The sequence below is a fragment of the Aulonocara sp. 'chitande type north' Nkhata Bay genome, linkage group LG2 (assembly GCF_057382095.1).
Source record: "Aulonocara sp. 'chitande type north' Nkhata Bay isolate Kocher_YH1m ecotype deep benthic linkage group LG2, A_spYH_male_GT1.1, whole genome shotgun sequence".
NCBI classification, from domain to species: domain Eukaryota; kingdom Metazoa; phylum Chordata; class Actinopteri; order Cichliformes; family Cichlidae; genus Aulonocara; species Aulonocara sp. 'chitande type north' Nkhata Bay.
In genome coordinates this window covers 20,750,977-20,775,754 of record NC_141345.1, presented here as the reverse complement: position 1 = coordinate 20,775,754, position 24,778 = coordinate 20,750,977, and the positions used below count along the sequence as shown (strand labels likewise).

Below are 24,778 nucleotides of genomic sequence, written 5' to 3'. Positions count from 1 at the left end.
TTAACCATATGTCATGTAATTTAAGGGCTAGATGTGGATTTGTACTTTTGGGACATCCCCTCTGGAACGGTGGATTGAAGATTTCAAATGCAAGATAGAGAAACTTTTTGAACATATTCATATCTAAAAGAGCTTCTCAGTGCTTCTGAAATGAAATCAAAAGCTTTGTACAAGATAGCCGTTAGCTGGATTTACTGTGGCCACTGTAATTCACCCTCATGAGAGGCACACACAGCCAAATGACCCAACTCTTCACAATCCAAATCATGTCCTCTGACATCATCCCATCCATCCACTTCTCTCGGGTTTGTCTTTTGTCTGCTAATACACTAAGAGCATTTCCCCCTTCAGTGATTTTACAATCAGCTGAGCCGTATTTCACCTGCCCTGTGATATCTGCCTCTGCCTTTATTGTTGTTATTATCCAACACTTAGCTTTTATGGCTCTTCCTGACAAATCCTTGCAATAAAGTCATAATCCATTTATGAAGGGGCCTAACTAATCAATTAATGAAAATTGGACCTACAAAGGCAGGCCGAGGGGCCATTGATTGAAAGTGTCTGTGTGGGGCCGATGAGCCTGTTAAAATACTTGTTAACACCCAGGAATCAAAGAGCTGAAATGGAATTGCTTCTCTAGCAATTAGTTTATTGATTTAATCAAGAGTCTTTAATGTAGAGGGTGAGTGTGTGTGAGCAGAGGTGGTGTGTGTGTGTGTGTGTGTGTGCACGTGTGTGTCGAGGAGGTGTTGGGACGTGCTAGGTGATCTCCTCCCCTGGCCAATAAAGCGGGGATTTGTGTTTGACTCTGCTCTTAAAGAAACAGATGAGCCAGCTGAACTGAAATACTTTCTCCTGTCGTGTCGATTCTTGTTTCCTGCCGTGCTTCTCAGTTCCTCTCAGAGATGTCTTCTGTCATTTACAAAATGCTGATCCCCACCCAAACTTTCAGCTCTAGTATGCACTGTATTTACTCACTAGCATAGGGCGAGTTGCCTGCAGATCCATTGAGGAAGTTGGGTGAGGTGCCCAAGGTTGCCATGCCAGAGTTAGCGTAGCCATTCATGCTAGTGGAGACAGAGCTGTAGCTACTCTGCTGGGGAGTAGAGCTGGGGACATAACCATGAGGGGACACACTGCTTGTACTCCTACTGAAACCTAAAGACAGAGAAAGAAAGGGGGATGGAGAGTGTTAGAGGTATAGCAGATGGCAGGCATACCAAAACAAGAAAGCCTACATGCAGCTGCTGCCAAATGCTCCTTTTTTCATACTAATGGACATAGCATTACAAGCCAGAAGAAATGTTTTGCTTTTTCTTAGAAAAATCTTAGACAGCATATGGGAGAGAAAAAAAGCAATGAACAGAGTGGAGGAAGAATGATATGAGAGGGATATAGCCGCACCCCCCCTCCAACGCCTGAAACAAGAGGACTATCACCCTGCTGGCTCCTCTTCAGAATTAGATATATTGATAAGGCAATTAACGGTAAAAGGCCTTGGCGGCTCTCTTGTAATTTACAAAGAATGAAGCTAGTATTTCTGACAGGACCTTTCATGCTTTACAGGGGCAGTGAACAGAAGGAGAACAATGTAAAATGGAAGACTATAAATACACACTGATCAGCTACAACACTAAAACCGCTGACGGGCAAAGTGAAAATCATTGTTTCACTGCAGTGTTTTGCTGTGAAGCCTCGGGTACTGCCATTCATGTGACGTGGTAACGCCCACCTGCACATTGCCCTGCACGACGGTGTGCCCTGCCTGCACATGAATGGTGCCCAATCTGTTCACCCGGCCTTCAAACTCTACAGGATTCAGGAACATCCCTCATACACGGATGCATCACTCCACATCACAAACTGCCAACATCCCAGTACCAGACACTACAGGGCACCCATGGGTCAGAGCTGCTTTGAAGACACAAAGTGAGCCTACACAATATCTATACAATATACAACATGATAACATAGGTGGGGGAAAAATGGCTGGAACTGAACATCTGAAATTTCCACTCTCTAGTGTGGGGATGTCAAAACGGATTTTACTGAGGTGATTCTGGCTCCCGGGCTTTATGTTTGACACCCCTGCTCTAGTGTAACAAAGGCTACTCATCACAAGTATTGTCTCACTTCTTCATCACTCTGCTCCTCCCTGATTAAGTTTACATTTTCATCTAATATGAGGGTGAAACAAACGATAGGTTAAAAATGTTTCCGGATGAAAATGAAGGGCAGAGGAAGCTCATTGGAATTATTGAGATGCATCCAGAGGCTGGTCCATCCACTCTCCTCTGGTTCCCCCGATACATGTGATGAATCACCACTGACTGCACCCACATCTCTTACTGTCAGACAGGGGCCGACCCCAGTCTAATATACACACCCCTAGGACCCACTCATATTTCTCCATCGTACTCCATCCACGGCTTTCTTTTTCTCCATTCTTCACTCTCTCACCATCTTTCTTTCAAGTTTTCCCCGTTTCTTACTGTCACCTCTCCTCCTCCTGTCCTCCTTTTTCACACTTTCTTATTTGCTCCATGCTCTTAAATCACTATCTCTAAATTTCCCACATGAAAAATAAAATGCCAGTTGCCCCCCCCCCACCCTGCTGTCATCCCTAAATGGACAACAGCAAATAAACATTTTTTCCTTTTCCCATGACAATAGGCCAGAATTGTTTCCTGGTGTGTTTGCTCACCCTGATTGGCTGTTTGTGCCACCTCTGACCCGGTGAAAGAGTTTACTGCCATCATGCCAGCATGAACCGAGCTGCTGCCAAGACTGGCTAGCTGGTTGTGCCCTCTTGGGACTGTTGTATAGAGGGCCTCCGCGATATCCGCTGCTCGTTTCAGAATCATCTCCTGACGATGAGGAAGGAACAAAAAAAAAAAAAAAAGAGTGGTGGTCAGTAACAGAGAAGAAAAGAGAAGAGAAGAGGGAAAATATACCCTTGATGTTGGCTTTATAGCCTGATAAGAATGCTAGATCTCCACTCAAGATACTGCACATGTAAATCTAGCAGAGCTGAGTGGTTTTTATCAGTTGTTGCTGGGAGTGGTGGGATTGGTTCAGTAAATGGAGGAAAGGCTCATTAAACAGACACATCAGATCTTTAGCCTGCCTCTTCCTCCCTGTTTTGGGTTTCCATTCTTCCTCCTTCAGACTCAAGCCTTAATGCCACTCCTCCTCTTCAACTGCCTTCTGCATTCCCTCTAATCTCATCTCCACCCTCTGCATTGATAAAAAGCTCTAACATAGTCTAGCGTGCATGTTTGTGGGTCCCAGATCTTGCGCGAACACGGCAGGGTGCTACATCGCCAGCAGAGATAAGCGCCTTTGATGCTGCCACTTGGCCCGAACCACAAACAAATAATAATGTCTAATAAGAGATATTGCTGTTTGTGTTTTTGTCTGTGTGTGTGTGTGTAAGAGAGAGTTTACCTGGTTATTGTGAGGCATCCCGTACAAGGCCTCCACCAGATCTGCCGCTCTCTTTAAAATCACCTCCTGCAATCAAGCGCAGACAGAGGAAGGGGGATTGATCACAAGTGTGGCGGCTCAAAGAGTTCAGTCACTTTTATTACATTTCACTCCTTGCATTATGCTGTGAATGCAGAACAGAGAGAGTGTGAGGGAGAGGAAAGGGGTAGACAGAGGAAGGGAGAGGAAGAGAAATGGGCCCATCCCAGCACTTTGTTACTAGCTGGGCAGTTTGGGAGAGCAGAGGGAAGATACTGTTATCTGTGAATAAAACATGAGCCTATATCTCTCTATCAGTCAACTATCTTCCACATCTTCTCACTCTCTCTCTCTCCTCTGTCGCTGATGGATCACGAACCCGCCGCACATGATCACGCATCAATCTCATTTAACACAACATATCATCAGGTTGACGGCTATACAACTCTCCTCGTCAGCCGGGACACACCCGTCTCCTGCCCTGTATTAACCCTGGTAATGATCCGAGTGAATAGCCCTGTATCCACTTTGTGTGATAAATGTAGAACATCATTGCTCAGGTGAAAACCGCCAAGTGGAATTTCCCACATCAAACATTTATCCTAACGCAGCTTCTCCGCACTCATTTTCCACCGCTTACAACCCTTTCCCTCCTCTCTCTGTCTCTATTCTTTTTTCCTCCTTGAGTGTGTGAGTGTGTGACTCCAGGCAGTCTTTATATATATATGTGTGTGTGTGTGTGTGTGTGTGTGTGTGTGTGTGTGTGTGTGTGTGTGTGTGATGTCGACACCTACAGTCCTACAAAACCCTTTTTAAAAGTTAATGTGCCGGGGCCAGGATATATGCTGGAGGCGCGACAACCAGAAAATTGCAGCCCCCTCCCCTCCAACCTTCTCCTCGTTTCTTTCTCTTCCACTCGCGCACACTCACGCTGTGCGTTATACTCTCCTGAGTGTATCCCTCGCTGTGAACAAGCCCCGGAGCATGTGTGCTCTCTGTTCCGTGACACGCCGCCTTTCAATCAGACCTCATATTGCACACACACGCAAACACACACGAGTGTAACCGCACACGCAGCCATGCACATGTGGAGGCTGTCGAGCACGCCCAGGACATGACGAGAGGGTCAGCAAAGCAATAAAGATTGTAGAGCGCTGTCCGAGGTGCTAAATTCACTCAATAATGGGAGCGCTGCCTCTGTGTTAACCTCCCATTACTAGCACTATCTGGGGGAGGCAGAAAAGGAGGCGAGGGGAGGAGGAGGGTGAGAGCTGGGAAGAGGGGAGACCAGAAAGGAGGCCTGTTTGAGGTGATTGAGAGATGTAGAGGCCCTAGGAAGGTAAGTGGTTCTTTAGTATGTATGCACTGCTCCTCGCTTCCTTCTCTCTGCTTTTCCTCGACGCCCCATGCCTCCCAGGGATTGCTAGATAGTTAGATGGATGGATGAAGGAAAAAGAGAGGAGGAGGAGGAAAAGAAAGCGGGGGAGGAGGGGAAATGAAGGAAGTGCGAGGCATTAGGACATGAACAGATCTGCAGTTGGAGTGTAACGGTGTTCCGGGAGCACTCGTGCAACATCAGTCTCTTTATTTAATTTTTTTTTTGCCCCTCTCTGCACCAGCCATTCTGCTCGTTCTCCTTAGGTCTATTATGTGCGTGCATCTCCTCATTTATAATTCACTCTCCCCTCACCTGAGCCTCCGAACTACTTTCACTTGCCCCCCCCCCCTTTAATCACTCTCTCATGCTCCTGTGCCCTGTCTGTACCTATCAGTCTCTCGTTAGCGAAGGGATCTGTCCAGTAGCTAAACGCGATTAGGCAGCGCTCCAGAGTCATTCTGATAAACAGATAAATGTGGTTAGCGCCATGCTGCCTCCCTAGCCCTGCTGCTGTAAGGGGAGACCATTTCCTGGGCGCAGGGTCTCTTCCCGTAAAGTCAGGCCCACAGAGACGTCAACAGGAAGGGGAACCTGATCCAGAGCAGAGCCTGGCCTCGTCTGGCAGGGCGGTCACTCATTAGCCAGCCCCAGACCCCCAGCCACACCGCAGCCTTAGCTAAACACCCTGCAGTCTGGCTACCCAGCAGTCCCCGCTCAGTCTGACTGCCTGACTATTCTACAGCACAGTATGGGGCTGTTTTCAGCTGGATCACTGGATCATTATCGCAACATACAGAGATAGAACAGGGGTTGGTATATATCCTGCCTATTCTCTGCACGCTGTATGTGTATTGGGGGTGGGGCGGGTTCGTCAAAGTGCCAATATATTGGAATATATTATAGTCCCAGTCAGTTGAATCTAGTTTAAAGACCCACCAAAGAACAGCCACACAGAGGCTTGTGCCAAGGTAGCTTTGAATGGACATTTGTAGCTCAAGAAGTTGCCAGCATATGCCCCTCTCCTGCCCCTCTCTAATGATTGAGGCCAACAGTTGAGAGAGAAACGTGGTCAACAAACTGTTATTACCTCAATAAAGGCACAAATCAATAGAGCTGAAATGAACAACCAGGCCTGCCAGCTACCGCTGTTCATTTAGAAGTGAAAGAGACACCGCCAAGCGAGGGAGAAAGAGGAGGAGAGGAAAAGAGATGGATGGATACAAAGATATTTGGAGAGATACGGGGGGTTGATAGGCTAAAGACCAGAACTCACCGGGACAACTCTTGTATCCACCAGACATGACACACAGTGAGGACAAGTGATTTCTCTATCTTCCTTCTGCATCTACCTGTGCTCTCCATCTCTGCCTGGTGGTGACTTCCCTCCACTGAGTGTGTGTGTGCGTGCACATGAAGGCATAGAGAAGTCTGTGTGCATTTCTGTGTGTGTGTGTGTGTGTGTGTGTGCTGCATTGTGGATAAGTGTGTGTGTTGGAAGTAATAAAGTCCACCCGGGGTTGACTTCGATCCACTGACCCAGCAGGAGGTAAGACTGGACAGCTATGATGGATCACCTAACCTGCTTCTGCCTCTCTCTTCCTCTCTCTCTCCCCTCAACCTCCTTTCCTCTCTCTTTCTCTCTCCCTCTCTTTTCCTCTCTCCATCTATCCCCTTTCCTCTTCCCACTTTGCCAGTCCAAATGACCTTATACTCAGTGGAAGGATGAATAGAGTCGCTTGTGCATTCATTGCACAAATAAAGTGTTTGTTTGAACAGAAAATGACCATGAACATGTGGTTAAATGTTTATGTGCATAGTGCATAGTGTCATGTATGGCCTACTGTCTATAGCGCATGGTTTGTTCCTCTGTCTAAGAGGTCATGCTGTCCTTGTGCCATGTATATCCTACGTACTATGAAACTCAAGAGGTTTTCAATACATCTTTGTACCAGTGTTACCAAGACAGATTCTTGTGAATTTATTGTGCTTGGCAACTAGTGTGAGCAGACACATGAGAGGAGCAGAGGCACTGTACCTTAGGTAATCTCTCTTGATCTCCAGGGTGTCTGGGAATGACCTTCTGTAACCTCTGGAAGCCGTAGTCTATGGTTGGCTCGTTCAGCGCTGAGCAGGAAGTGGAGGGAAGCAGGCAGAGAGAGAAAAAAAACATTTACAGCTTGATCCTTAATGATGAAAACACCTAATGTTCAAAAGCACCAGAGAAGGTACGGCGGGAGAAGCAAGTGACAGCAGACATAACTGAATCCATGAATATTTCAACATTAAACTAACCACGCTGAAAAATGTGGGTTTTCTCTATTAGGTCTGGTGTGTGTCTTTGTTTGCCTGTGATGTAATGAATCTCTCTCTGTCGCCCGCTTTGGTGGTTAATAAAAAGACTGTCAGGAATCAGGGAAAGTGAATGTGTGTGTGTGTCCTGTGGTCTTGCGTTGATCAGCGACTAATATAAGCAATTACAGAGCTTGGTTCCAATATAACAAAGGCTTGATCGCTCCAGGGAACAAGCTAAACACACACATGCGCGCACGCACACACACACACACACACACACACACACACACACACACACACACACACACACACACACACACACACAGTCAGATCATCCAGGCAGCAGGGAGAAAGCACTCTCTGCATGCTGTGGTCGTGCTTCGGTAATTGAATATGAGAAGGTTTACCATGAATATTTAAACATTAGAATAAATACAATGAAGATCTGAGGCTTATAGTACAAACACTTCAGAGGAGGATTGTTGGATAAGTGCTCTCTCCACATAATTCATTCCTAATGTACTGTCTCTCCCTCTCCTGTCTTTGCGGGCTGCCTCGGGGAGTCAGGGCACAGTCTTGACAACTTTCCTGCGCTACAGCCTTTAAGACGCTGCTTCCGGACAGAGTTTGAAACAGTAAATGTGCGCTTGTATGGAAGAAAAAGAAAAGGCGCCATTGCACGTGAGAATCGCCTGTATGCGTCTGTGCCGTCCGTCTGTTTCCCCTGTGGGTCGCAGCTTGGACGTTTCCTGGGGGCTGATGCCCTGCTCGCCTCACATCTGAGCAGCCAGGCTGACTAGGCGGCCCCCAGAAAAAAGGCCCCTAGAGGCTATGAGTACAAGCTGTCCTGCTGGACCTCCAGTGACTTCACCACGGCTCCTCCTGAGCCCGCCCGCTCAAACACACGGACCGAAAAAAACAGCGTGCGGGAGCGAGAATGGGTGATGCTCTGTTTTGGCAACACAAATGTATTTGGACAGCTCTCCCAGTGGAGTGTTCCAGCGATCCATAAGAGTGAATGAAAGGAAAGGTGAATAGCTAGAAGCAAAGACAGCAAAGAGATGGAAAAGTCGAAGTAGAGATGCCAGAGGCTGGCTCAGCTTACAGAGAATGACACACATTACAGGGCCAGCTGGTTTGCTGATAAAATAAGCCAAAACAATGAGGCGATCACATGCAACAAATAAAGTATGAATTATTTCCGAGGACAAATATTTGACATTACTTCCCTATTCTCTGATCTCTCTAAAGCTTTAAGGAGGATTTGCCCTGGATTAGGCCTTCAGTCTGAGGAAGGGATTGTTCCGACAACATCCTCTCTTTCGTCTCAGAGGCTTTTGTTTTTATGATGAATTTTTTATCAGTTCCCCACAATGTGCCAAATGAGCCTCGAGTGAACAATAGCATAAAAACCCAAGACATACATAGATACCCCTATTACAAATAAAGAGACAATTTTGGTAATTGAGAGAGGAAGTGATATTGTCTCTGCTCGTTTTCAAGGACCATAAACCAGAAGACGAGTATGTGGGGGACAACGCACATCACTAACTATCTGCCTGTGCCTCTTTGGGGATTGTCTTATTTTTTTTATGCCCTTATATCCATGCTCAATATCTCACATTTTACACCAAGAATTAATGCTAGAAGAAGAAAAAAAAAGAAAAAACAACTTTCCAAGTTGGAAAGAGGAGTGGTGCGCTGCTGCCCTCCAGGATTCCAAGCACACTCTCCTATTCAGGTATATTTATAATCCTTAGCTGTCGCTCTCCAGAAGAGCAAATCAAAGCCAGTAAAACATAACTGCCATAAATAAATGAATAGATGAGCAACAGCTCTGGACTGGAGGGATTCACCTAGCAATCACCCACATCAGATCAGATCAATGCTCATGGAAATTTCATGAAGCCTAGAATCCACATCGCTTCATATTTCACTATAATAACCCACAGAGCCGCAGGGGGAGTGTGTACGAAGGGGTGGGTGGGTGGGGGTTTCGGATGGATGTTTGGGGTGCAAAGAGTAGAAGGTCGAGTGGGGAGGGGGGGGGGGATCAGGGATAATTGAGAGGTCAGAAGAGTGGAGTTGTCCTGGAAACACAGAGCAGGAGGAGGGGAGAACAACAGCCAGCGTCCAGTTGCCCTGTCTTCTTCTCCTTCTGTGTCACAACACTGTGAGTGTGAGGAGGTGAGTGGGTAGTGTACTTGCAGGGTTAGGTAATTGGCTCTGAGGCTTGATGTTAACACCTTAACAGGCCCTCAGACAGCGGGTAAGGAGCTGATCATATCACAACCTTCTGTTTCTCTCTCTCTCCTCCTCGCTCCTTACTCCTTCGTCTCCCCCTTCCCTCGTCTCCCCCCACCCCTGCCCGCACAGCTCCCCCCCGTCCTTCCCTCCCCTCTGCAGTCTCCAGTGCTCAGGTGTGATCTCATAACCGCTGCCTGGCGATCGATGCCGCCAGTGGCAGGGGGTTCAATAGCCCTGAATTACGGCTTCATTTCTGCTCACCCCCACCACGCCCCACCCTCTTCACACACACACACACACACACATGAGAGCTCCCCGTCCCCCCACCTCCAACACCACCTCTCTCACACATACACGCACAGCACCCCCACCAACTACTCACAATCCAGATCAATACCTTACAATCTAATTTTTATCCATTTTTCCATAAACCCTGAGATTGCGTTTATTTGCAGAATCCGACAAGCTAAATAAAGCAACGCTTGAACATGTCAGGGAGACTAATGCATGGCTGGAAATTCATACACAGAAAACAGATGAGTAGAGCTTTTTGCTCCTAAAGGAGAGGAGAGGCTGAGCCTGAGAGAGGGCTGGAAGGAGGGAAAGAATGTGTGTGTGTGTTTGTGTGCAGAGAGATTCTACGAATCAATGGAGGTGTGGATACTACTACAACCTAAGCTCTAATTATCTGTTGCAAAAAAAAAAAGAAGTGCATGTCGACAGTTAACAATACCTGACAGCATGGCTTCTCGCTGGGAGAATGCAAATTCTGAAAAATCCAGATGAAAAGTGTGCGCTTGAATTAAGATATAAGAAAACACGAGAAATCATTTCCTCCGGTGAGCGCCGCTCATTTCGGCGGGGAACAAAATAATCTACATTCGAAATTCATTTACATCATCATCATGGAGCAGATGCTCCCGTAATAAGAACGGAGCATGCTAAAGAGGCAAGACAAGCCACATGGTGCAGAAAATTAATCTCAATCTCAAATAGAGGTGTGAATTTCCTCGCAGTTAAGACTGCGTGCCGTAAACGGGAATGTATGCAGCTATCTCAGCTGGCCTTGTCTCCAGCTGTAGACCAGCCGTTTTAATCAACAGCAGGCATCCCGCCCAGGCTCAATAAAAGACAGCATTCACAAACAGGAGCAAGACAAGTAATTGACCAGCTCGTGGCTGCACCCCACTTTTATTGCCAGATGACTTCGTGCCACATTCGTGCATCTGTGTGATGTGCGAACGTGCTCATGCATGCGGCGATCCACGTGTGTATATGAATGTAGACTACGTCTGTCTATGTTGATGTTAAGTTTGTTTATGCAGCAACATGTGCGGGAGATTTTCCCGCTGATTATCATGCACGCGTCTCCAAAATTATGATATCAACACAACCAGGATCACATATACTTAGGAATTTAAAGCACTCTGGTGATTTGTAATTAAAGCAGTGCTTCTCAGTGTGCATCACCAGCAGATTTCACCACAGTTCGGGACAGTTTAATTAGAGCTAGCACTAACTTTAAACTGCAGACTCTTGTTTGCAGCACTTACCTGTGTCACACTTTTACAATACAGTGTCTGCACTGTATAAAATGAGAGACAACTGACAGTCCTAAAACTAATTTGGAACACACAGGCAGGCGTGCAGAGACGGAGAGAGATGTCAGCAGCAGCTGGTTTAAATTCTGCTCTTGACTTTTGTCTTTTCTCCCCCCCTCACTGTTCCCGCGCCTCTTTGCCGCAACTGAGTGATGTTTCCTACACACCTAATCTGCACTGAGCACTGAAAAACTACCCCTAATGTTTGTGCGTGCGCGGATGCATGTCACCGTGCGTGGTGCCAGCCTTAATGTGAGCCAGCAGAGCCTTTTAATATCAGCAGAAGCTGTAGTGGAAGCACTAAGCAGACAAGGCTGCATACTGAGGAGGGAGGGATTGCCTTTTGAACGACAAGGGTGATTCATCAACTCCCCCAATCTATGGCCGGCATCCTTGTGTCGCACAAACACACACACATGAGTACAGGTACACACACATAGGCCGCACTGGTTGGGTATTATCATTTTATGTTGCATGGCAAAAAGAAAAGAGAGAGCTTCCTTGATGAATGTTACAAAGACAGCAATCTAGTAAAAGGTGATACACAACCAAACATGGAGATGCATTTGTACAGGGGGGGGTGGGGGGGTTGACCTGATAATGAGAGAGAGGGAGAGAGAGCAGAGGAAAGTGAGGGAGATTAGGGAAAGCTCTCAGCCCCAAAGGTGGGTAAGGCAGAGGGCAGAGAGAGGAACAGAAGGGGGATAAGGGGATAAAAAGACAGAGGAAGAGCAGGGAATTAAAAAAAACATTCTTCTATTCTTATCAGTGGATAGCTTAATTGCCTTTGATGAGTCTAATTGGAGCTTTCTGAAGTCTAATGGCACAGGAGTCCTCAGAGACGGCAGAGGACACATTACTGTAATAGCTTCTCTTCGAATTTTCTCTGCACCAAAAGTTCTCGTCTCTTCTTTTTTTTTCATTTTGGTGGTGGCTGGTTCTAGAGTATCGATAATGATGCAGAGAAGGGCGGAGGGGATAAACCTATAGGTAGGGCTATGTGGGTAGGTTTGTGTGTGTGTGTCGGGTATGTTTGCAAAGCAGCAGTAGCAGCAGTATCGGGTATGTGTTGACTTAATTAGGTCTGTGAGCTGCTCGCTTTCCTCTCCTCAGCAGAAGTTGATTAGCAATGCCAGCTGTCCCCAATGTAATTCAGAGCGTGCATGTGTGTGTGATCGCGCATGCACATGTAATATAGGAGTATATGCATGTCTGTGAGTGTGGGGATGTGTTGATGTGTGTGTATGTGCCGGCTGCCAGCTGCCACGCAGCGCTGCCAATCCTCCATGATTAGTACCCACTGGCAACTGGGCTCAAACTGGTGCCAAACAGACCCAGGAGGGCAACATGGCCCATGGTAATCCTCCATCCCTCGCTCCCATCTTTCTCCTCTCTCCTCTTTCTCATCCACCTCTCTCTCTCTCCACTCACATCGATTACTTTTCTGCTCCAAATGCCCTGCTCATCCTCCCCTTCTTTTTTTTTCTTTTTTCCCGCCGCTAAATGTGAGCAGGTTTCCTCCTCACTGGGAGAAAGTAAAATGACAAAAACCTATATTTGAGACGTACAATTGCCCACGGGGGTGGCTGGAATGAAGTGTGTGAAAAGTAGAACTGGGGTCTGTGCCTCGACACACTTGACTCTGTCACCGCCAGCTCTTGGCACGCGGCACCGTGGCGCATGCGCTCGGCACCCAGCGGATGACCTCTTGCTACCTCTCACCTGTTGAGATTCTTCTATGCGCCTCCACGGAAGCCGAGCATGGAGGGACAGAAAGCGGGGAAAGAATGAATTTGTTCAAAGAAGCCGAGTTTTGAATAAGTGAATGTGACAAGGTGAAAGATTGGAGGTCTAGGAAGCGATAGGGCGTTTATGCATGCGGTTGCCACATGTCTGGCACATTAAAAGGCTGCGTATACACATATGCACACCTACACACACTTATACAAACACACACACGCATAGCTCTATGGGTTTGGCAGAGTGTGGGCTGTTGGACAGCTCTGGCATGGCAAAGGCTGCCCACCCATCTGCCCTGTGTCTTAGTAATGCAGTTACTTGTCAGCGTGCATGTGTGCGCTTGGACTATGTTCACACTTACGTGCAAACAAACACAGGCATCCTATTGCAGTCTTCCCCACAAGAACACAAAACACAGTCATAGCTGTGACGCATAGGAACACACAAGATGCAGGAAACGCTAGCAATGTGACGCACGCGCGCTTTCTCTCAATTGTGATTTTGTCAAATGTTGGTAATTCCAGCCGGGGCTTACGGCCTAAGTCTATCAGTGGTTGAGATTACAGACAGATTTATGTGATTCACAGTCTCCCAGAGGACCTGTGGCCTTGCATTGGTTAATCACAGCTTCACATTCACTCTCTCTGTGCCGCTCTTCTCGCGGCGCCTTTTTCACTCTGCACCAGCGTGCTCTGATGTAACACTCGAGCTATTCATGCCCCTGTGCTGACCATCAAAAAAATAAAGTAAATAAATAAATAAATATCACACACTCCACACGGACCTCTTCCTTTCTGAATCGCGTCTTCGACAGGGTCAATTCTCAATAATCCCACCAATCAAAAGGTTAATCCTCCTCCTGACCTTCACCTGCTTCATAAAAGAGGGCAAATGCTTTTCCTCCTCTGATCAGCAGGCTTTTTCCACTGAATTATTGAGTTCTGTTATTGAATTTTAAGTTGCTTAGCATGCACATTTTTCACCAGAAACCGTCCAGAGAAATGACAGCTTATAAACTGAAAGACAAAACTTTAGGAATACAGATATATATATATATATATATGTATATATATATGTATATAACAATAAAGTGAGATTTTTATAAAACTTAAAGTCAGCGTGTGAAGATTTTGATGTGCTTATAGCTGTCAATTTCTTCTACATGAGTTGTATGTAGAATTGAGAGAAACTGGGAGAAAAGCCAGCAGATTGGTAAATGTTAGTGTAAAGGTACCTGTGTAGATGAAGCGTCCAGGTGTGCCTTTGCAGAACTGTTTGGATTTGTAGGAGAGTGTGACTTCCACCACCCCGGGGATGTGTCTGGGTGGAGTCTGGACGCGGATGGCATGGGGGGTGATGAGCTACAGGAAAAGTAGAAAGGCCAGGCAGATTAATGTGATGATACTTCATATCTAAACATGTGCACCGGTGGGGGTGGGGGTATTCTCGGCTCATCTCGGACCTTTCCTCTGCAGCTTTGACTTTTTTTCTTTGTATAATTGGCCTGAAAATGATGCGCTTGGCTACGAGCCCTCAGGTGGCCTCGTAGCCTAAGGCAATGTCACTGTGAGGCTTGGGATGGTTATCGGTGCTGACATGGACTCTGTAAGAGGGGTTCAAAAGCAGTTATCTGTTTATGAATAAAACACACTTTTCCTCTGCGTACGCCTATTGAACAATGCGAGTTAATGTATAATGCGCCTGCCCCTGTCTCCGTGTCTGTCAGCTGAAGCTGCCGTTAGTCACATTAAAGCACAATTGTGTCTTAAACAGGCTCACTTAGTGCAGCTGATGAGCCCGCTCGCCACGCACGTGTGTTCACGCTGAAGGGTCTTTGAAGGAAAACGGTAACAAGACAAAACACAGATGAGACCTCGCTGAGTGCTTGTTTCCTGCACGCTGTAGTGAACGAGCACTCAAAACTAGCAGTGCTCAAAAGCTATCACTGCTGCTGCCAGCGCTTTGTGTATGTGCGCATGTATGTGTGCATCTGTGTGTGTGTTGTTCTAGCTGTCCTTTTCATTGCTCACTTAGCTAGGCTTTCATTCTAGCATTGTTTGGCCCCACTCACCTCTCAGCGAGATAATATAGGAGCTTTTTATAGAATTATTCCTTTACTAAAGAGAAAGCTGTTTAGCTGCACTGCTCACTGACCTTCAATTTCACACATAGACTCCATTTACATTTTAGTCATGTAGCAGATGCTCCTTACAAAGGGATTCATACTGTACGATGTGAATATATTTCAAGACGGAAGATAGCAACGTATTAAAAGACAGGAAGAGAGGTGAATAGCAATATGACAGAAGTGAGAGCTGACAGAGAGAAATGCAACAATAGGCTTCTATTGAGATTGTTAAGTATTTCTAATATGCATTTATAGCCCTGCAAACAGTTATTTCTTATAGTATCATTTATTAATCATGACTGCTATTTCAATTAAAAAGCATTTCCAAAAATGCTGGTACTTTGTGTGAAATGCAAACAAAAACAGAATGCTGTGCTTTCCCATTCATTTAAACCCTATAATAATGTAGGAATTGCATAAACATGTGATATGATTTGTTGGAACTAAAAGGATTTACTTTGCTTTGTTGAAAAAAAATCTCAAATTTTAGATTTTTTTAACACCAGCAACACGTTTTAGAAAAGTTGGGACAGGGACATGTTTACCAATGTGTTGCATCACCTTTTCTTTTAACAACACGATGCAAGTGTTTGGGAACCGAGTAGTTGTGAAAGCCAAATGTTGTCCTGTTCTCGCTTGATGCAGGACTTCAGATGATCAGCACTGCTGAACATGACTCAACAACGACATATGCTTTGTTCTGTTCAAATAAAGGAAAATCGTTTTTTAAGGGTTCTGGTTTTTATCTGACAACAGCGTCACCCACTGATCCATGTTTTCCTCCAGGTGATTTTTATTTATGTATTTGCCCAGCTTTTCCATATGCTGGAAACAACTTAACATGCCTCATTTTCAACATTTGATGTAGTTTTGGTGGAATTTAAATAAGGCTATTTGCAGATGGTTGCTCTCTGTTTAGTAATAGTGATTTCATGCAGTGTGGGTAACAAGGGTTTATCTGATTATATTATTTGTCCATAAAATAATTACAACATTATCAAAAGTGTGATGCTACAGTGTTACAAGTTTTTTTTGGCACTTTTAAATCACAATTATGTATTTAATCTAATGTAAAAATAATGGTTCCCAAATGAAGCATTTAAAAGACTGTTTGCCCACACTGGCTATATAAGAAGTGTACCAAGCCAATAAAAATAAAACAAACAAAACAACACAAATATGACTAAATTGTGACTAACCTCACTCCAGACCAGCATTGTCCCAAAGATGACCTGTAGGCCGTCAAAGAAGTTGTCCCCGATGATGATGACTGTTGCGCCCCCTGTGGTCCAGCCTTCACTAGGGCTGATGGCTTTGATGCTGGGGGTTGCTGGAAAAAAAAGAAAAAATATATATATAACAGATTAACTGCTATCCTAATGAAAGCCTAGAAGGTCTTTTGCTATTGGCAGCATGCATAGTCCTCTCTACTTTCCATCTCTCCCTCTCTTTAACACACATGCGCACACACATACACATATATCACCTATCGCCTCTCTCCCAGGGGTCGGGGGGCGAGTGAGGAATACTAATCAGAGTGATTATATTCGCCCCGTTATTAAACATCACCCCTGCCCCGCGTGTGAGGGTAGCGGCGGTGCACTTGTTTTATGACACGTGGCAAAGCGTGCGGGCGTGTAAATGTCAGGTGTGCTCAGTGTCTGATCAAAGGCCATGCGACCGGGGAACACAGCAGAGCCAACAGTAGCTCTGCCCTCTGAATACACTGCCTTCATTAGCCAAACACTTAGCTCTTGCTCAGCTGCCTGTTTCATATATCTGTGTAGTAGCCAGTGTCTCAGAGCACGACCACATGGACTCCTTCCAGCTTGTGCCCGGTACATTTGTAATGGGTTTTTCTAAGCTCCCAGTGTTTTCCTTCTAAGCATATTCTTCGCATCTTATGGGACAAAGTACGTGGGACCACAACAATAAACAGCATTTTCAATAACTGCCATTCAGTGTGCTTTTTGACCTTATCTCTTGGTGTTATGATTGCTGGGTGTGATTGAAGAAAAGAACAGCATTGGGAAAATACATGTTTATACAAGCTAAATCTCCTCTCCTTAACAGATATGCAGCTTGTCAGACATGCTGTAATTCTGTAAAGCGGCATAATCCACTTTAGACTAGGCTGACTTTTTTCCCTGCAGCCTAGCCTTTGCTCTTTGCCTGACTCCCTGTTCTGTTGATCCTCCCCAACAAGCTGGAATGATATTTAGCCCCCCGATACGCCTGCAGAGATCAGCGTTCACCAAGCAGCAATCTGTGGCCGTAATCATGGCCTAAGATGCCTCCTTTTCACAGCCGCTGATATTATGTGCGCTCGATGTGCATGTGTGTGTTTATGTGTGTATCTGTGTGTGTGTGTGGATTAACCAGATGGTGGAACGTGAATCCATGTGATAGGATTATACTTTGGGGTGTTCCTCGGTGCCATCTGTTCAACTCTATGCACTGCTCATCTATTACCGCCTGAAATGGGCCCCAAAGTTGCGCATCCTGCACACAAACTGAACCCACACCAGAAAGGGGGTGGGGGGGTGGGGGGAATGGGAAACTACTGTCCTCTTTTTAATGAAAAAAATTATTTCTCTATTCTTTACACTGTTGGGCACTTTCCCCCCATTCTTTCATCACATTTACATTTCTCCCTGTAACCTGTTCTGTTCCTTTTACTCCTCTTGTTCCTCCTTTTTAACTCCCATCACCGGGAAAACTGAAAATCAGAGGGGAAGAAATTCCCAAACAAATCTCTATAACACGAGAAACATCTGTTGGTGTCCTGTGTGGACTCTTCTTTATGTGCAAGATCCAAGCCTCGCTGACGTCTCCAATATGTCTCATCTTTGTGAACTTTTCTAATCATCTGTGAGACCAGTCGCAGGGACAAGTGGTCCACCTTGCCTCTGGAGAATAGTCATTAGAAAGACTTAACCATAACATTCAATCTTAATGCAATCTACTATAGGCCATCATGTAAATCCCCGCTTATTTTTTTGTCATTATCATCCCTGAGGTTGACTTTCCTCAAAGAAAAAAAAATATGTTTCTCTTATTCAATGTCTGGGAAATCGAAATGAGAAAATAACTGGATTAGGGACTTGGGAATCAGTGCAGGCTCCTAAATCATGTGCACATGTCATTATGAAGTATTAAAGGTTTGGGTTTGACTGTGCATGCGGGGGTGTGTATGTATGTGTGTGCAAGGGGCTTTTCAGTATGTGTATGGGTGTGTTTGAAAACCTGAGGGATGGGGAGTGATGGAGGGCTGGAGGATAAAAGCAGGTCTCCGAGGAAATAAAGCCAGTGTTGGCTTTAAGCAGAACAGACCTCATAAGACACATAGTGCTTATGCGAGGCAGAGTAGAAGGCCCAGAGGCAGAGACCTGAGGGGAGCAAGCCACAAGGGAGAGACAAGAGACTCACTAGCTACCACTCACTCCTCTCTTAGCTCGAGTTAGAAACCCTACAAGAGAGGAAAGTGAGAATCCAGGAGGAAACAGGAGAGCGATAAGAAAGAAAGGAGGTTGGAGGGGAGTGGAGTGGGAGACAGAGGAAGGGTTGAGTGTGGAGCCAGACAGGGGGGAAGGGGTTGAGAGAGGGAGGGAGAGGAGTGGAGTCATAGAGAGAGAAATAAAGTGAAGGAGACAAAGAAAGATGGGGAAGAGAGCCGAGGTGTTTTGTTCTCGCTTTAAATACCGTGTTCCAGGTAGGATGGCGTTCCTTCTGACGGGTCCAGCCTCCGAGCTCGGCGCCCGTGTTTTGAGTTATTGTGCACAAACATGTTGTCGGAGACGGCCAGAACGTGACCCTCCACGCTCACCGTAGTCGACACAACCACCTGAGAAAAAGGAAAACCAAAAGAAAGTGAGAAACAAGGTGTTAAAAACAACAACCAGCACCCTGTTGTGGCTGCTTACAAATCTTCAGTAATTGAACGCTGTCGTGATTACGCCGGACAAGCATTAGGAGTTCTTGCAAAATGCTATGTGGATTAACTTACTTTCACACTGAAGTAAACATGTTTATACTTCTTTTGTTATATCTACAATTTACCAAACACTTCATGAAGACTGGTTGATATATTTTCTAGGAATAAATGGGTTTTAACATATGAATCACTATTTTTGTAAAGTATATACATTTATTTTAAACATGTAAAAGAATAAAGCACAACTGACATGTATGAATATTAAAAAACCCAAATATATTAATCATCTGTATATAAGTAAGTCAAGTTTTATGCTTGAACGTGAGTAGGAAGAAGTATAAACTTATATGACCCTACTGCTCCTTCCTGTCTAATGAATGACAGCAATATCTTACTTTCACATGACCTGCCAGTCACCTGCGCTATACATACGTGTACCCTGAGATTCACTCCCACCCACACGCACACACGCTTGCACACATTACATAATCTTTAACCTACGTTTAACAAATACTCCTATTTACATTATAATATTTATTCGTATAGTCTCACACGTTCATGGCTTTTAGGACTTGTTTTTTTTATGAACAGTATGTTTTACACTTTTTAAGTTTTACTTCTATTATTTGTTGTCCCAGAGGGGTTAATTTGACATTATTTTGCTTGCTTTACCATATCTGTGGTGCTTGTTTAGTAAAAAAAAAAACCCACTTTGGTCACTTAAGAAAATAGCTGGGAACACACAGTATGTGTTGGTGATGTATTAGCAAACCATAGCCTACATTTGCCTACTTACACATCCTGTAGATGTGGAGCACTCTCCTTTTAGCTATGGTTTGGTCTCCACCAACCTCTGAGAGAAATGGCGTGCTCTTTAGCTGCTAAATACCTCTCTACCTTTGCCAGCAGCTCTCTGCACTGGACACATGACACCAATGATCCGTAATACAAATTCATAGGAGAATTCCTTGAATGCATATATGGGGGTTGTTCACATCTGGACATCTATTAGCCAGTTTAGATGCACAAATGCACGTGCAAAGTATTTTGTATTTTTATTATAACATGAAGAGTTAAAGTGTAACTTGTTAGGAAAACTTTTAAAAATCGATTCTGATTCACTGGTGATTCTACACATGCAACACTTATGTCCCTTTGAAATTAAAGTTATTGCTATTTCCTCATTCACTTAGAGAGGGGCTTCAAAATAACCACCAAATTTGTTGCCAAGATGGCTGCCAGTGGCGAGCCTTTCTTCCAGAAGGAACAGGAAGTGTGTGCACAGTGGATTCTCAGAGCTTTTTCCCTTAAAGGAGCCAGTGGCTGCCACCAAAAACAAAGCTGTGAGAGCAGTAGGAGTCATCCAAACCTGTAGAGTTGTCAAAGCAAAGAGCAGAAAGATGCTTTGAAGAGCTTTCAAATAGAAAGCTGGGTTTATCATTCCTAACGGGTTCACATCTACTTATCGTTTCATGAGGCATTTTGCAGCTTTGTTTGTGGCGTTTTCATATGTGGGTTTAGAACTGAACGTTCTTTTGTTGTGATGCTTTTCTCTGAGTCCTCAGGACATTTGTTTATTAATTCTTTTGTAACTTTCGAACATTTATACTCTGTGGCTTCTGGACATTTTTACTAGAAAGAGATCTTTTGAATTCTTTCTGTTATTCTTTGAAGGGAAGGAGATTCTGCTGTGGTTGTGTGTGTAGCCTTAAAAGAAAGAAGAAGAAGAAGAAACAGACAGAAGTGTTACTCCTGTCCACTATAAACACTGAGCTAGGCATTCAGACAGTTATGTATCACCTGAAAACGCCTCATGTCTCGAGGGTTCCCTGCATTCTTCAGGCAGTTCTGGTTACACTTCAGGAAGAACTTGAGGAAGAACCTGCACGTGCAAGAGAAACAAACAGCAAGAGAACCGAATGAGCTGTTGCAACAGCACCTGTGAGTCACTGAAACAGTGCGAGCTCCCTTCAATAAAACACACAACACAAATAAAACAAATAAAAGAGCAGTGGCAGACAAGGCTCATACACTATCCCACCATCATCCATCAGTTGTTTATGACAAAGGCACTTTTCTATGTAAAAACAGCTTCGGGATATTGAGTAAGATGCTACCTTGTATATCCATCTCTTGGAGCTGCTGTCACAGCTTGCCATAAACTCACCAGGGCAGACGCAGAACCCCCCCCACCCCCCACAGCTGCACAGCCGTGTGACGGAGGTTGTGCTGTAGCTACTCTGCAGCATAGTGTTGTCATTCCTGCCTCTCTCAATCTCAGTGTGAGAGACCACATCAACAGCACCTGCCATGCATTATTAATAGGCTGAGATGGCAAGTATGGCTACCCGCATCAATACTTAATGAAGGAGGGAGGGAGGGGAAGGAGAACGGGGGAGAGAGGGAGGGTCGGAGGAGTAAAGGGGAGAGTTGTGGGGGTGGGCTGAAAAGCAGGAAGGGGGACGGCTGACAATTTATTCCCTAGCCCCACCTCAAGGCTCGAAGCCTGACAACTTCTTCTTTAACTGAACCTACACCACTGTACGTCTCGTCACTCTCCCTTCTGCGCTGTCTGTCTGTCTTAAAAAACAACAACAACAACGAAAACACACAAAAAACACCAAAATCAAATGAGCCGCGAAAATAAACAGCGCCGTGTACAAATAAACAGGAACCCTCAAAAGGGGAAAAATGAAACTACAACACACGCCACCACCACCACCCCCCCCCCCCGCCCCCAATTCCCCCCCCCCCCCCCCACTTCCCTTTGAGGTAGCTCAAAGAAGTGCTGACAGCTGAAACTGCTTACAATACAGATCTCGACCAGCCAGTGAGAGAATCACTCCTTTGCTCAGCTTTTCTTTCATATGTCTTATTTTCTCCCCTCTGTTCATTTGTTATGGCTAGGATTCTGCACTGGGCAGCGCGTTTGGAGCCAACCGCCTCAGATATAATCATGCACGAGTGAGCGCATCACACACACACGTGCGGGCACACACAGACACACATACAGAAACATGTCAAGAGAAACACTGTAAGTAGCAGCGTGCCTTGGACAATTGCTTCATCTAGGGATACGAAAAAAAAAGAGAGAGAGAAAGGAGCAAAGAAGATAAATGGACAAGCTGGAGTTATGTCTCATTCCAAGGGCCAGCCTACTGCTGTGTGCATTATAAGCATCTGATGTAACACAAGAACTCGTGAATTTATCCCTGACAACTTTTAAATGCGTGACAGCTGGTTAGTGGTAGATGCTCCTCTTGAAGCAAAAGAAGAAGAAGAAAAAAAGACTCTTATATGCTCTCAATAACAAACTGTCTTTCTCTGATGCTCTGTTTTATTCTTTGGCTTTGTTTGTGCTCTGATTTACAGTCTCGCTGGCTCGAGCGGCCAAATCGAAATGAGAAGGGGATGGGAGAAAAAGAGGGGAAAAAACAGAGGAGGCAGAAAGTGAGAGGAGAAACTGATAGAAACATAGACAGAGAGACGAGTAGACAGTATGTGAAATCTGAAAGGAGAGACAGACCACCCTCCTGTATATTTTAGAAGCTGTAGGCCAATATCTCAATAATTCATGAAGCAGAGAGATGGAGTCCCCCCCCCCCCCCCCCCCTTTTTTTTTTACAGTGGCTGTTAGACCCCACAGACTGAGGGTCTCCCAACTTTCTTGTCTCCTCGAGGTCAGGGAGCAGCCTCACAGACAGCTGTGGCCTACCTCCACTTGTCCAACATACTCCACCTTCCTAGCTGCGCCTCCTGTTTAATTCATCGATTCTACGCTTTCTTCAACTGCCCTCCTCCTCCTCCTCTTGCTCCGCTATTCATGACAGATAGATGATGGATAAGTGGAAGGAGAAAATTTAGGGTCAGCCGAGTCAGAGGTGACCAAATCAGAGGGTTAAATATTAGAGTTTGGAGGAGGGGGTTGGGTTGCTCCTGAAACACAGCGAGAGAAAGTCAGCACGCCTCATATGCTGCTCTATATGTCAGCATGCGGATCTCCCACAACCGCGCATCATCTGATTCATTATTTACATGACTTAAGGTGTCTCGAGTCAGCCGTGTGGAAACATTACAAAACTGCAGCGAGCTGGTTCCTCTGTGCTCCATCTCGTCTCCCAGGGAGAGCCGAGGGGACTGGAATCACCACTGGCACACATTTACATGGATCAACAGAGTGTGGGTGTGTGCTGTAGGAGTGGGGGGTGGATATGCATTAGCAAGGAGATTACCATACGGATTTATGGATAATCTGATTGACAGCTGACCGGTAAATATGGACAGATAGCCTGTAATTCTCTCATTTGCTCGATTCAGCTCCCTATTATACTGTTTTCTTTGCTTTTGATCAATAGGGGACCCATTTGATGTTTAACAATTGTTGCTTCTCACTCTCTCCATGCACATGGCGGCGTGTGAGAGTAGTTTGGTCCAAGAAAATGGGAACACCAAGCAAAATAATCATGGTCACATTACATCTTATCAGGCTCAGGACCTACAGAGTCAGTCCTACCAAAGTCAGTATCTTTAATTCTTTACTTTTTTTTACTATAGGGAGACGTAGGGGAATGTAGTTGTATAAGATTTATAGAAAATAATGAAACGAATAAGCTGAACGCCGAAAAGCACTTGGATAACCTGACAACTTATTTGTGTGTGTGTTTGGGGATTTTGCCTCCTTACTTCTGTATTTATATTCCTCAGGCCAGCATATGATGTTTTTTAAGTCTTACACATAGTAAATGTAAAAATAAAACAGCATCTTCTCTGAAGACATCAATTTTCAGTTGCTTTACACGCACCCTTGTCTCCCGCGCACGGTCGTGCTTCGATTACAGCCTCCCTCTACCTTGTTTGTATTTGAAACTCTTGTGGTTTTCAGCTGTTTTACTGTGCAGACTCCACAGCTACAAATATTACCAGTGCAAATTGCTGCGCCGGCTGGATTAAATGAAATAAAACCATTTTGCTTTCACGTAATTACCCCCCCTCCAAATCTAGAAATGGCTGTGGAAGTGAATTTGTGAAAATAACTGCTTGGCCTCTTGAAGCCTCATGGCATAAATTTGTAAAAGCAGAAAAAAAAAACCCTGAACGAATAAACACACGCAGCCAGTCGGCGTAGTAATTTAATGATCTCACACTTTCATCATATCATAAGGGGCATTATTTGTCACTTTGGAGCAATTAAACACAAACTCACCCTCTGCCCATAAAAAACAAAACAAGGAAAAGCAATTATAACACAACTTTTAAGTAATCCCTGTAGCATCTAAATATTATTACTGTGGTGATAAAGATTGTCTAAGTGATTAGCTAACAGCAATGAAGCCTCCGAGGGACAATGCTGTTATATTTTCTAATAATTTTGCCACATTAGCCACAAATGAGGTAAAGAGTTGTTTTCCTTGTCAAATCTAACACAGATAACTTTGGAACTCTGGGTTTTTTATCTTCCTCCGCAGCTTTGGTTTATTTATCTTTTCCACCTTTTGTTGGACATCTCTCTGCCATTTCTTTCTCCCTTGCCCCTCCTCATGCTGCTCTCTCGCTCTCTCTCTCTGTTTTGTTCTGATGCTGATGCGCTGTAAAAATGGCTGCGGGTGATACCATAACTCAGCCCTCTCCTCTCCCTCCATCCATTTCTGCTGTACAGATCATCTCCAGAAGAAAAGCCCCTGTGTCTGGCTCCTAATATGCTTCATGAGGTGTGTAATTCACTGTGCTCCGGAGGGGAGCCATTTGTCTCCGGGGTTAACTAAGTGACACAACAGCACTTCCCCATGCCTGTTACCACCGTGGGACATGTTGAACTAATCTAGGCAGGTAGAAGGATGGAAGTTCCTGCACTTCAGCAATTAAGCATTAAGATTTGCTCAGGAAATCAATCCTAATGAAGTCAGAGGCAGATTCAAATTAAGTGTAAATATTTGTAAGCAAATATAATGTTACAGCACAAAAAAACAAGAAAAAAATATTAAAGGAGCAATAAA

General features: G+C 45.0%; 1 protein-coding gene across 6 annotated transcripts in view; it reads right to left on the bottom strand.

The window, feature by feature from the left end:
- LOC147337702 (transcription factor COE1) overlaps nt 1-24,778 on the bottom strand; it is a 55,650-nt gene that overhangs the window by 5,353 nt on the left and 25,519 nt on the right. For 5 of the 6 annotated variants that reach the window (XM_086308420.1, XM_086308381.1, XM_086308373.1 and 2 more), the window contains exons 7-14: nt 20,586-20,667; nt 18,554-18,695; nt 16,051-16,181; nt 13,958-14,084; nt 6,879-6,967; nt 3,448-3,513; nt 2,705-2,867; nt 979-1,158 (exon numbers count right to left, since the gene is read on the bottom strand). In XM_086308420.1, coding sequence (XP_086164546.1) covers nt 979-1,158; nt 2,705-2,867; nt 3,448-3,513; nt 6,879-6,967; nt 13,958-14,084; nt 16,051-16,181; nt 18,554-18,695; nt 20,586-20,667 — 980 coding nt within the window. The remainder of the gene's footprint in view (nt 1-978; nt 1,159-2,704; nt 2,868-3,447; nt 3,514-6,878; nt 6,968-13,957; nt 14,085-16,050; nt 16,182-18,553; nt 18,696-20,585; nt 20,668-24,778) is intronic. The other variant, XM_086308410.1, reaches the window with a different exon arrangement.